Source organism: Cucurbita pepo, chromosome LG18 (genome assembly GCF_002806865.2).
Source record: "Cucurbita pepo subsp. pepo cultivar mu-cu-16 chromosome LG18, ASM280686v2, whole genome shotgun sequence".
Taxonomy (NCBI): domain Eukaryota; kingdom Viridiplantae; phylum Streptophyta; class Magnoliopsida; order Cucurbitales; family Cucurbitaceae; genus Cucurbita; species Cucurbita pepo.
The window spans coordinates 6,591,960-6,605,240 of record NC_036655.1 but is presented as its reverse complement, the minus strand read 5'-3'; the positions used below and the strand labels follow the sequence as shown (position 1 = coordinate 6,605,240).

The 13,281-nt window shown below is 36.5% G+C and overlaps 3 protein-coding genes and 1 long non-coding RNA gene across 5 annotated transcripts; 2 read left to right on the top strand and 2 right to left on the bottom strand.

Annotated features, from left to right (window-relative positions):
• Positions 1-289: 289 nt before the first annotated feature.
• On the bottom strand, positions 290-1,049 carry LOC111780298. The gene has a single exon (XM_023660662.1). It carries the CDS (start codon positions 858-860, stop codon positions 654-656), a length of 207 nt encoding a protein of 68 aa, XP_023516430.1. The 5' UTR covers positions 861-1,049; the 3' UTR covers positions 290-653.
• A 1,450-nt stretch (positions 1,050-2,499) lies between these two features.
• Positions 2,500-6,418, bottom strand: LOC111780315 (protein SMAX1-LIKE 4-like). Its single transcript, XM_023660688.1, has 3 exons — positions 4,664-6,418; positions 4,371-4,581; positions 2,500-4,129 (listed from the first exon to the last, which is right to left on the bottom strand). The coding sequence occupies exons 1-3, from the start codon at positions 5,944-5,946 to the stop codon at positions 2,594-2,596; spliced, it is 3,030 nt and encodes a 1,009-aa protein (XP_023516456.1). The 5' UTR covers positions 5,947-6,418; the 3' UTR covers positions 2,500-2,593.
• Positions 4,474-6,958, top strand: LOC111780316. The gene is made up of 3 exons (XR_002812829.1): positions 4,474-4,592; positions 4,678-4,767; positions 6,458-6,958. It is a non-coding gene; the product is annotated as an uncharacterized LOC111780316 (long non-coding RNA).
• A 2,935-nt stretch (positions 6,959-9,893) lies between these two features.
• On the top strand, positions 9,894-12,478 carry LOC111779583 (putative ribosome biogenesis protein slx9-like). 2 transcript variants are annotated; one of them, XM_023659650.1, is made up of 6 exons: positions 9,894-10,024; positions 10,151-10,247; positions 10,351-10,409; positions 10,915-10,964; positions 11,556-11,698; positions 11,785-12,478. In XM_023659650.1, exons 2-6 carry the CDS (start codon positions 10,228-10,230, stop codon positions 11,984-11,986), a joined length of 474 nt encoding a protein of 157 aa, XP_023515418.1. In that variant the 5' UTR covers positions 9,894-10,024; positions 10,151-10,227; the 3' UTR covers positions 11,987-12,478. The 2 variants fall into 2 exon arrangements, with proteins under 2 accessions (XP_023515418.1, XP_023515417.1); XM_023659649.1 differs by having other exon boundaries at positions 10,129-10,247.
• The last annotated feature ends 803 nt before the right edge of the window (positions 12,479-13,281 follow it).

Below are 13,281 nucleotides of genomic sequence, written 5' to 3'. Positions count from 1 at the left end.
CATTATTATTTTGTCGAAAATGAGATTAAAGACATCATTCATTCCCTACCACATTCCCTACCAACTATTCGGTTGGTAAGGAAAAGAGAACTTTAATTTTGGAATGGTGACCAGATCCGCATTGTAAAGTTTAATTTAATTACTCAAATCTAGTTCTATTTAATAGTATCCATCAATGTTCATTTATTGGAATTCGTTATAAATCTACTTCAATTTTATTTTATTGATACATAAGGTACAAAAGAACCAGCATATTCTAAATATTCCAGCATCCATCAGAACATTAAAGTGAAATCAACCACATAAAATGGCATGCAATTGCAAATTAAGGCTATCAAATCACAGAACAAGAAGATGCAGAAAGATTTCAATTAATATAAACCAACTAAAAGGGGGAAAATCCTCTAGGAGAGGCCGGAGAGAAGTCTTTCTCTATCTACAGTTTTCGATGCTGTACAAAAAGAAAAACAACAACAAGATTAGATGCATCTAATCGAGTCAGATCCAAATCCTGATCCTCATCCGTTTCTCCAAAAATTCAATCAAACACTTCACGGAAGAACGGGAACACGAACTACGAGTAGCGGTTCAAATTAGATCCATCGATAGTTCGATGAAAACCGAGACCTAATTTCTTTTTCTTTCTTAAATTACTACCAGTGGCACAATTCGAGACGGCGAGAACAGAGAGTACAAAGATACTTCCTCTTGATCTTGAGGCAGAGAGGAAGAAAACAGACCTTCCATCGCCTTTCGACATCAATGGCGTGCACTTTGCCTCGACAGAAAGGACACGTTCCTGGCGCTTGTTGTCGACCGAGCTCTTTCTCTTTCTCGTCCCATACACAAGCGAGCCACATTCTTCTGCAGCCTCTCGATGCTCCTTCTACGGCGGCAAGAGAGGAGTTCGTTCGGCGGAGCGCGCAACCAAAGCCGGAAAGCGAGATGAAGAAGACGGGAATCGAAAAGCGAGAAAGAGAGAGAAAAAGAGAGGAAAAAGAAAGAGGCAAAAACGGTGAGAAAGGGGGAAGGCGCTTTTTAGTTGTAATGAACTTAAAATCTGACATATGCGGAACCCGGTATTTATAGGGAGAGATTTCGGCTTCGTGAGTGAAATAATATTATTTTAAAAAATATAAATATTTTTCACTTTTCTTTTTCATGAATATACTAGATTATTCTTTCTTATTTTTCATCTTCATTTTTAACCTTTTTAAATATTTATAATTTATCAATCTAATTTTTTTAATCTCTAAATAAATTAATTTTATTTTTTTATCGACTTATTTGGACACGAGAGTATATCACGAGAGCTTATGCTCAAAGTGGACAATATCATAATATTATAGATATAGAGAGTCGTGTTCATCTAATAATTTAAATATATTATTTTAAATAAATAAAAAAAGTATAAGCATTTCTAATGATTATTGCATTTATTAGATGTTTTATGATTATTTTATGAAATTCAATAATAATTTAAACATATTATTAATAATGCATTTAAACTAATTAATATATTCTGGAAAAATAAAAAACTATCACGTCTCAGCATTTTTATATATTTTAATTTTTATATAATGATTATTATATTTTATCCTAAACACTATATTCTCTAATGTCAATATATATATATTTTTTATAAAGTTTATAATTAAAATTTTCAATACTTTAATCGGAATGTAAAACAAATTATAATTATAAAATAAAAATCTAAAAAAAGAAAAAAAAACAAATTGAAACAGTTTTGTTACGTGACGTGGCGTCACTTTCAGCCGCGGATTTCCACGTAGACGTCAGGAAATCCACGTCACGCGTTGCCATAAAACGAGAATCGTAACCTTCTGGAATTTTGTATCCCTTTGCACCAACTCAGCAATTGGAAAATAAAATCCACTTTTGAAAATATTACCCTTTTAATTTTAAATTTTATTTATCATTATTAAAAATTATTTTTTCTATTTTTATTGTATAATGCAAAAGGAAAGGGAAGCCACTTGTCAGTTGTGATCAGAGCGCATTAGCCACATAGGAAAAAGCGACAATTTATTATAATTGAAGGAATTATTTAATTATTTGGACTTTACCGACGTCTTTTTCTTTTTAAAATGGGAATATATATATATTTTATTTATAAATGTTTTAATTTATGGGAGATTTTGAATTGGGAACTAAATTAAATAGATAATTCCACGTAATAATTGCCACGTTGGAATGTAAATGACTCATCCATCAAGTCAATAATGATGACTCATCATACTCCAATATTTTCCAACTCATCCAAATGATTATTTTCTCGTTTTATTATCTTCTAGTAAATAAATAAATAATTCGTATTTCTTTTTAATATTGTTAAAAATAAAATAAAAAGTAACGAATAAAATTTTATATAAAATTAAAAAGTTACATAAATAAATTTTTTGATTATGTTAGTGGAATTTAATATGTCTAAATTTCCAAATATTAGAAAAAAAGAAAATGGAAACTGAAAATAAGTTACAGGAAGGATATTTTGGACTTTTCCCCTTCTGGTTTCAATGGATCATGCGCTGAGGAAGAAGACGAAGAAGAAGAAGAGGCTGTAATGGCTGATTCAGTCCATGAAAGAAAGCTTTATGAATTTGGGTAAGCATGTGCTCATAAACCCATTTTCAATGGCGTCGTCTTCCTTTCCGCTCAAACACAGCTTCACATTGGTTACTTCTTGCGCGCCAAATCCGACGCCTCGCAAGCTCGTTTCGAAAATCTCCGTCAGCCATTTGTTGAACAAGTTTTTGGTGAAAGAATCTGACCTTGATGAAACTGCTTCCAGTGCTCTCTCTTCCACGCTGAAATTCGCCTGTTTCTGTGACCTGATGACGCCCTCAAATGATCGGATGATCTTCGACTTGAGTGATTCTCTCTGTTCTCTTCTTGATGATGGAGTTTGGTTGAATACGAAACGGTTTTGAATCGAGTGGAGAAATTGCTTCTCGATTTGGAGGTTCTTTGGTGCGGATTCTGGATCGCCGGGGAGAGGTATGCTTTCCTCTGTTTCTTCTTGTGGTTCTTCGTCTTCCTCGGCTTTGAGGTTTAGGTCGAGGTTGTTAGAGCTTGATTGCCTCGATAGGTTACCGCTTCCGTTGATTTTCACTGCTGCGTCGATGGTGTTAGGGATTGCATCTCCTTCCTCTTCTTTGATTGTTCTTTGCTTCTTTGTGTTGTTTGGGGATTCCCATTCGGATTTTCGCTTCTGGTCTACACTGAGCGCTCCAAAACCAGAATTGCTCGCGATATTCAGTGTCATAGAGATTATGGAATCTGTATCCTTATCTGGTTCTCCACCTCTGGTCAAAATGAATATGAATTTCCGAGCATTTCCATCCTTTTCATCTATTCCTCCGAATTTTCCACCATTGAATCGATCTGCTAGGAACTTCATGAATTGAGGATCTCCCCGATCAATCTCTTCAACTAAGACTACCAGTTTTTCTTGTGATTTCATGGCGTTTTCGAGGATTTGAGAAGATGAAGTTGCCTCATTGTCACCTCTCGCATTTATCTTGCAGAGTTGTTCAACAGTCCCAAAGAAAGATTCCGCAATGGCTCGAGCTAACCTTCTTTTGCCAATCTGATCATCCCCTTCAATCAATATCCAAAAGAATTCTTCATTTGTTGATTTGAAACTGATCAATGCTTCAGCTATGGAAGGAATGGTCTCTGATTGCCAAGGCACATTCTCTTGCAATGATTTGCTCAGATGATCTCTCTGTGTCATTGCTTCTTCACTCTTCTTCGTAATTGCCAATTTTATTGGATCTTTGAAGAACAGGGAATCACCTAGCGAGAGAGAAATGTTTACTTCCTTGTTATCTTCTTCCATGTTCTTGAGACAATCCAAGCTTGATGATGCACCCTGATATCTCTGACTTTCATTGTCGAAATTGAACTCGGTGATGCAGGATTGTTGCCGCCTAAACCGAAGCATCTGATTTGAACTTCGCATCATGTTCACTGCTGGTTCGGTGAAGCTGATCGTATCTGAATCTTGGAACATGCTGTTCCTCGTCGGAAATGGATGTGGCCAAGTATTCAGGTACTTACTTCCACTGGAACTTTCATTGCTGTGCATAGTGGATTTCTCCTGACTCTGAGGACACAAAAAAAAGTAAACCATGTTGATATGTTAACAACGTAGGATCCAACATGAGATTAGTACATTTGTAATATTAAGAAATGTTGAATATGTCAATGATCTAACCAAAACTGAATCAACTGGACGTTCTTTAAAGCGAAGTGATCGAACCAACTAAGTTCCATTGGTTTTCTATGCACTAAATTTCAGCCATCAGTCAAGTTCTTCTTGAAAGAGAAGGATTCTATATTTGTACCTTAAGATGGGATAGTTGGGTGCTGAAGGGCTGCAGCCAGGAAGGCAACTCTTTCTGCTGGCTTGACTCTAATTTCTGAGCTTCCTTATAATGATTGGAAGAACAGTCACAGCAAGTGAGCTTGTCTTGGCCCTCTTGAGCAATACTGAATGGCTTTGTTTCCCAAACTTGTGACGGGTTCTGAGAGAAAGGCGTCGTCGAGCCATGAACACTGCAGAACAGGTAACATCATTGACTTATGAGCCTATCTATCTCTATGCTTCAAGCAGGGAATGGAATTATGAAATACAAACCTGAAACTGTGCAGGCTTAAGCCAAGTGCTCCATCTGAGGGAACAGGAACTGCTTGAAGATCCCATCTAGTCTCGAGAGTTGGCCGTCTCATTTGACATCTCATGTAAGTCTGATAACTTGATGTTCCCATTAGCCATAACTTTGTGCATGAAATACTGTGGAATGATATTAGCCTCGTGATTTCTTCGATTACGTGATCGATTTGGCTGTAACCTGAAGCTTCTTTAACATCTGTTTCAACCATCCATTTCAAGTCTCCTGTATATATTATGGCTCCCCACCCTCTTGAAACAAGGGAGTCAATGTTCCTTCTCAGCTCTGCCACCTTTATTTCAACGTCTTCTCTTTTCATGGAGCTCAAGGAATCTGGAGATAGCAAAAACTCAATAAATTTGGTCGATTTTAGTTCATTTGGAACCTCTCCTCTTGCTACTCTCCCCATAAGCTCTGAAATCACATCTTCAATTATTGTTATGGAATCACCTATTATGAGTGTGTTCTTTCTCTTCCTCCCAAGCATTGCCTCGAACACCAACTTGACATCTAGCTTTAAAGAAGCGGAAGATTCAGCAATAAGGTTAGTGCTGGATACTCTCTTTTGTGGGGAAAAGGGAAGTGGGTTTTGCTCAGAAGAGCGAGTCAAGAACTGGGTCTGCCAAAAATCCCCTGGATTAAAATGATGGTCGGTACGCGAAGGCGAAGAAGGAGAAGAGAAGATGCCGCCTGAGCTACCATAACAGTGAAAAATAGAGGAAACAGAGGAATCCTCTAAGTTACTCTTGACAAGAGTACTGGAAAACCCAGCCTCTCTCATAACCCTACTGACACTTGGGTCATCCAAAATGGAAATTATAAGCTGCTCCAATTCCACCTTAATGGCTAATACTGGCTGATGCTGTTGTTGTTGTTGTTGCTGCTGCTGCTCTAGGCAGCCCCTTCTCTGGTTTGCCTGAGCTCTTTTGAGTGCTGCAATGAGTGCATTGGAGAGTGAAGGTTGGCCATGGAAAAGAGGACCAGGTGTAGTAGGGAGTCTATTGAGAGCCACATTGAAACAAAGCTCAAGAGCTCTGCAATGGAGAGGATGTGATGTTTGAAGTGGCTGAGACTTGAAACATGCTTGCCTCAAGAGACTACTACTCCTTGAGCTGAATAAAGTAACAGCCACATGTAGAGGAGTGAGCTGAGCATGGCCTCTCCTCCTTGCCAAGCTCAGAGATTGCTTCAGCACGGAAGCAGCCTCCGGTGTAAAGGTCTGATTCGCTGCACAACCTCCCGATCGCATCACTTACCCGAAAAATCCCAACCCCACCAAGTTACCCTCGACAAAGAACACCTGACCACCTTGAACAAAGAACAAAAACAAGAACAAGAACAAGAACAAGAAAAAGAGTTCCTTTCTTCCTTTGATCTTCCTTTAGTTCAGTGAAGTCCTCAATTTGTAGTTGTTGCAGAAGCCTTTCTTAAAGCTGGCCTTGTTCTTCCTTCCTGAAAATGGAAGCATCCAATACCTTGAGCTGATGTTGAGTTAGGCTTTAGAAAGATGGGAATGGACCAAATGCCATTCTTTTTATACTAACTTCTTCTATTTTGGCTTCTTCCCTTTTAGGCTGTCTTTCCATTTGTATCATCTCTTCTTCTCCTGTTAGTTTTCCCACTTTTCCAAGTAACTTTTATTTTTAACTACAATCCACAATCAGCCACCTTCTTGAAAAATGACTTAATGATGAACTAATCCTAATTATCTTTTGTTACAAAAGGAAAGAAAAGTAATAATATTTGCATTATTATGTCAGGGGAATCAAAATGTGATGATTGTATGAGATTAACGATCAAGGAGCTTATGATATGCTGCAAGTTCTTTTGGTTCCAAATGAATTGAGTATCATTTGATCAGAAGGGGTCCATGGAAATGGTATCATATTCATAAGAGGAAGCTTTATTGGGACAGAGAGAGAGAGAGAAAGAGAGTTTGAAAGAAGAATGGAGAACAGCAGGAATTCAAAAGAGGTACTGCTAAAGGCTTAAAGGTGGGAAGGAAGGGATATTTCTGCAATTTTTTAGAGTAAGAAAAGGAAGATTTTTCTTCCTTTCTTTCACTTTTTCACTTTGATTCAATGTTTAATTATATCAGTGTGTTCTTTATATGTAATAAAAGATGCAGAATGTTGGAATGTTGTCGAGAAAGAACGGATAAAGGGTTTTGACGAAACCCTTCTCGAGAATCGTTTATATGCAAATCTAACCAACAGTGATCAGAAGGCTTGTTGCTTGGATTAAACTTGAAAGAACGACATTCAAACATATCTCGTTCAACTTCCTAACGATTCTTCCTATTTCAAATATAGTTTTGAAACATTTATGTAAGATCGAGAATAAATTGATGTGTTCGTAACGAAGAGACAGAAACAAGAAAGCACCAAACCAATTTCCATTAAGACAAGATTCTAACATTATATGAACTACTTTGTTTTTTTTGAAAATGATATGCAAAACCCAGAAGGCCACTTTTGGGTCAAAAGTGATTGGTAGCTGAATGGCTTCCAAAACTTGGGTCTCCAAGAAGCTTCACTTTAATCTGTCACCATATTCAAGCTTTCACTTTCATAGTCAAACTCATAAATCTCCTCCACCATTGATCCCAATGCAAGTTCTAGCTTTGCTCTTAATATTGCAAACTTTATTATACACTTTGGACCCTCCCATCCAACTTTATCGCACATAGCTCAATATCGATAATATTGGCCATTCGAGATCTCGCAATTCGATGCTTTCCTTGACCTTTTTTTCTGTGAGATCCCACATCAGTTAGAGAGGGAACAAAACATTTCTCATAAGAATGTAGAAACCTCTACCCAACAGAAGCCCATGAGGGAAAGTCCAAAGATAACAATATCTGTTAGCGGTAGTATCGGGCTATTACAGTTGGTATTAGAGGCAAACACAGAGTGGTGCGCCAGCGAAGACATTGGACCCTCAACCGGAGTAGATTGTGAGATCCCCCATTGATAGTTGGATAGGAGAATAAAACATTTCTCACAAAGACTTGAAACCTCTGCCTAACAGCGTTCGAATGTCGTATTTGAATGACTAGATTTTTACAAATCATTGAAACATCATATTTGGGGTTTGAAGGGGAAAAAAGATACAAAAGTTAGTTGAGAAATCATTGGAACATTATAGAAGAAACTTGTAATTATGAATTTCCCTTTTAAATTTGATGATCCAATGAGGAATAATCATGGAGTCCAACATTGTTTCAATCTCAGTTCTTTCTGAAAATCTCAATGATTTGGTCTGCATTTAACACAACAGATTGTCAACATAAAAAGAAAACAAAATTAAATCAAAAGTCATCAACTGATTGTTTATATGCAATTTTTAGATTTCACATCCCAATGTCCAGCCGCTCTCCATTTTCTATCAATTACTGACAACAATACGTAACGGGTCAAAGTGCACAATATCTACTTACGGTAGGCTTGAGCTGTTACAAATGATATCAGAGCCAAACAATGAGCAGGGTGTTAACGAGGACGTTGGGCCCCCAAGGGAGGTAGATTATTGTGAGATCTCGCATCGGTTGGAGAGGAGAACAAATCAATCCTTCTAAGGGTGTAGAAACCTCTCCCCACTCGGTTGGAGATGAGCATGAAGCATTCCTTATTAGGGTGTAGAAGACATCTCCGTAACCGGCGATATCTGCATGATAAATCACTAATCAACCCACAAACATAAGTTGACGGGGTACAATAAATTTGATTCTAGTAATCCTTCAACACAGGACAAAATTAAGGATTAGCACGAACATTACGGGTTAATCTCGAGATTATTCGAAAGAAACTACAATAACGCAAATCTCTTGACTAACACAATCTTTTGACAAAGAAAAGAAGTGAATTCTTATGAGAATATGATGAGAAGGAGGAATATTTATTTCATAGAAATTAAGCTTTATTAAAGTAATGGCACAAATTTTAAAAAAAATACAATTTATTTATTTATTATTATTAAGCTTTCATCAATTTTCAAGTTCTTTTATACTTTTTGCATGGGATTTTAAGGGCTTAGCTTACCTCCTAGAGAGAACGATCGTTTTCATCATTATGTTCTGTCCTTTATTCCTCTTTTGAGACCACTTTTGTGTTTGTTTTTAGCTTTTCCGTGCTTTTGAACTTGTTCTACTTTTAGCTTTTCGATCGTAAAATTTAGAACGAATGAATGAATGATATGTAAATTAGGTTAGTTCGATGAACGGTTGGAACCCACGTCAACTAATCAAGTGGAAGATCGTAAGTCTATAAGTAAACATTGTTTTTATTGGTACGAGACATTTTAAGTATAGTTACTAGAGTTTATGTTCAAAGTGTACAATATCATGCTATTGTTCTTCGTTGTCCCTATCAGTTGTTCACTGAAGAACATGTCACGCCCTCCTAAAGCTGATTGGGATCGATATATAGGAAAATTTAAGGGCTTCGAGGGAAGAAGATCCTGAGTTAGTCTGTGATGTCTCACCTTGGTTGGGGAGGAGAACAAACCACCATGTATAAGGGTGTGGAAACCTTCCCCTAGCAGACGCGTTTTAAAGCCTTGGGGAAGCCCGAAAGGGAAAGCCCAAAGAGGACAATATCTGCTAGTGGGTGGATCTGGGCCGTTACAAATGGTATCAGAGCTAGACATCGGACGATGTGCTAGCCTGCTTGTTGTTCCCCGAAGGGGGTTGACACGAGACGGTGTGCCAGTAAGGACGCTGGCCCCAAAGGGGGGTGAATTTAGGGGCGATCCCACATCGATTAGAGGACGGAAAGAGTGTCAGCGAGGACGCTGGCCCCGAAGGGGGTAGATTGTGATGTCTCACATTGGTTGGGGAGGAGAACAAACCACCATTTATAAGGGCGTGTAAACCTTCCCCTAGCAAATGCTTTTTAAAGTCTTGAAGGGGAGTCGGAAAGGGAAAGCCCAAAGATGACAATATCTGCTGACGGTATAGTCCTTGTATTGATTTTTTTAATTTTTTTATAAAGGTAAAAAGGGTTAAATGTTATTTTTTAAATTTTATGATTTTTTTTTTAATAATAGATAATTGTGGGATATTTTAATAATATTTTAATGATAGATTTCAGACCATTGGGCTGAGCCCAAACATAAATTGCTTACATTAAAAAAAATAATAATAATAAAAAATAAATAAATAAAACTCTTAATTTTCTTCGAATTTTAAAACAAAAATCGCACGAAAAAAGAAAAAAACTGGAAAAACCGCGCAAACCCTACTTCATCTCTAGTGGCCGCCGATTTCCCGCTCGTGGTCGCCTGCTTGTGGTCGCCGATTACCTCCGGGAGTAAACGCTCGTAACCAGGTAGGCCATATGTTTGCCATTGACTGAGTAGAACTTGAATTCTTGGTTGTTGTTTATCTGATTGTTCATNCTTCCTTTTTTTTTTTTTTTTTTTGCGATCTAAGCACACAAATTTTCGATTTGAAGCGTCGGTGAGCTGGAGGTTTCTATAGTATAATTCCTTCTTTAGATTCAAGTCATCAGAAAGCTTGCAAGTTGTAATTATGGGCAAACCAACCTCTCGGTAAGACTGCGTACTTTCAGTTATCCTTTCTTAGGCTAGGCGCAGCTTCTTATTCCTTTTTTTTTTTGTCAATCCTAATTTTTCTTGTCTGTTGTTGCTGAAGGTCGGATTCGAAATCTAAAGCCGAACGCAAATTTGAAAAGAAGATACAATTCTATGAGAGTGAGTTTGGAACTCTGCATGAACTTGATTGTGTTCGCTGCAAATTGCTTCGCCTTCTTTGTTACAGAAAACTTCTGATATTATTGACATTTTTTGTTTTGATGTAATCTAAAGAAACATTGTTTGAATACAGAAATATAGATAAACAAATAACAAACCTCAATCGTAGAGGTGTGGAATAGGTTTGCTAACACTCCAAATACATTAATGGCAATCTGCTAATTCTATGCAAATTGCTGAAGATATCTGATGTAGTTTCAAAATTGTCTTCCTAATATAGAATATGAAAAGAACATAATCTAATTTTACTTCTGTTGACACTCTGAACATGTTGAGAGTACATTTACAAAGTAAATATCAATCTGTTTCCTTTAAATCAAGTTATGTTTCAATGAAATTTTATTGTTTAGGATCTTCAATTCACGCTTGGGATGTTTATTCCTTTTTTGAGTGCTGTTTGTGATGTCATAGAAAATTGAACGTTTATAAATCTGACTACGTGCAGGAGTTGGTGAAACTATTGCTACCTTAAATGCTCAAAAGACTATTACTAAGGTAAATTTTGTATTCAATTGCTTTGCTCTTACAATTTTGCCATACCATCAAATTTCTTCTTAGTTGGTGGATGTTCAATTTTCTTGAAATCTCGACCCCATGTTTACAGCCCATAGCAGTAAGCATGAGAAATACTTGGTACCGCAGTGAACGTGTTCGAAATAGTTGGGTTCGCCTAATAATAACCTATGTCAAAACGAGTCCAAATTTTCTTATAACCTAACATTGCAAGGGTTAAATGATCTTGAAACGACATGAACACATAGTTAAGAGGGTTTGTGTAACAACCCAGATCCACCGCTAGCAGATATTGTCCTCTTTGGGCTTTCCCTTTCAGGCTTCCCCTCAAGGCTTTAAAACGCGTCTGCTAGGGGAAGGTTTCCACACCCTTATAAATGGTGGTTTGTTCTGCTCCCCAACCAATGTGAGACATCACAGTTTGACAGGGTACTATTGAAAAACCTTTGAATTCTCACAAGGAGCTTAAATGTTGCATACCATCCCCAAGGAAAGAAAGAAAGGGAAAATAACCTATCAGTATCCGTTCTTTAATTCTTTTAGTGTTCTGCTGAAATTGAGTACGTTTTACAGAAGAAACTTCGAAGACGTAAAAGGGATTTGAAGGCTTTCGATCTTACTGCTCTATCGGAATTTCTTCCTGGATTGAAGGCTCCGAAACAAAAAACTTCGGACACCGAGTTAAAAGTAAATTGCAAGTCTAGGCTAAAGTTTGTGTAAGTTGCTTCTTACAACTATTTGACATGTTCTATACTCTGTGGTTGTTTGTTGGTCTTGTAATGATGTGGGTTCATTTTATCAGATTGAAGGAAACAAAGCAAATGGGTACAGTTCTTAATCACCCTGCATTCCAGGCAGATCCCCTGGGAGCTATTCATCTACATTTAGAGAGCACACAACCAGTTGAGGAACCGAAGAAAAAGAAGACGAACAGAAACGGGAGCAAGAAAAGGAAAGAGAAGAAGTCCAAAGCCACTGCAAAACCTTCATCTATGGAGATGTGACTTATCTCTCATCGGCTTTCTTTTGCCATAGTAAGCCTACAGCTTTTTTTTTCAGCCCGAGAAGTTTGTTCGGACGTAACTCTTCGACTAAGAGGTAAGAAGTTCAAATTGTCAGCTCGATCTTGCTTTCTTAATTTTGATTATAAGAACCCCTAGAATTCATGGGTGGGTGAGAGTGGTTCTTTCAAGTTTTCCTTCGACTAAGAGGTAAGAAAGTGGAAGTTGATAACTATGAATGAATGAACTCATATCAAGCAAAAATGAGTTCAATACCATTTGGAATATTTATTTATCAAGTGCAAAATCTTGGATAGGTATTTTCCTTGGACCAAATTGGAACCATGCTTGTTCCTTGAAACATCTTTCACTCCATCTCTCTTTGGTTATGAGATCTTGCCTCATTAGTTCCGAGCTCCGAAATCAACGGTTATCAAATCTTTCTTGTTCTCAATTAAATCTACTTTGTTCATACATAATATTCGCTTTTGTTTTGGGTGTGATTATGCTTTTACTTGTATTGATCTGTAACAGTCTAACCTCATCACTAGTAAATATTGTTCACTTTAGCTTGTTACATATCATTGTTCAATCTCGCGATTTTAAAATGCATTTGCAAGGGAAAAGTTTCCATATCGTAACGATGGTTTAATTAATAAGAAATCATGCTTCCACGTTTTAATCAACCTGCCTTTCATCCTTTAGAATGTGAATCATTTTTAAATGTGACAGAAATTGACAACAGGTTTGAATCCTTAAATTATTAATAAGATATAAAATATGAAAATAAGTTTTTAAAAGCTAGTTTTTTAAAAATTTCAAAAAAGTGCTCTTAACACGTAGACATAAAAGCCAAAAATAAAAAATAATAATTGTTAATTTATCAATAATTGAAGGGAAATAAATACAATATATATAACACGTGCTTATTAATAAAAATAAATGAAATTAAAAAACAACGGGTATATGGTTTTTTTAAAAATAGTATATTCGTGCTAAAGATAAAAAAAAAAAAAAAAAAAAACAAAAAAAAAACTTTGAAAATATATATATATATATATATATATCGCCATCTTTCACCCACTGGAACAAAATTTTATGTCTACGACATATTTAACACGTGTCATATATCTAAGCATCTGGAGATTTAATTCATGATGTTCTTTAATACAATTATTTTTTATCGGTTCATTAATTATGTATATAAAATATCCACGAAATTTAAGAAATATTAAATAAATCTCAGTATAAAATCGAAAGTTTAAGACTGTATTAGGCTATTTTATAGTTCATAGAAA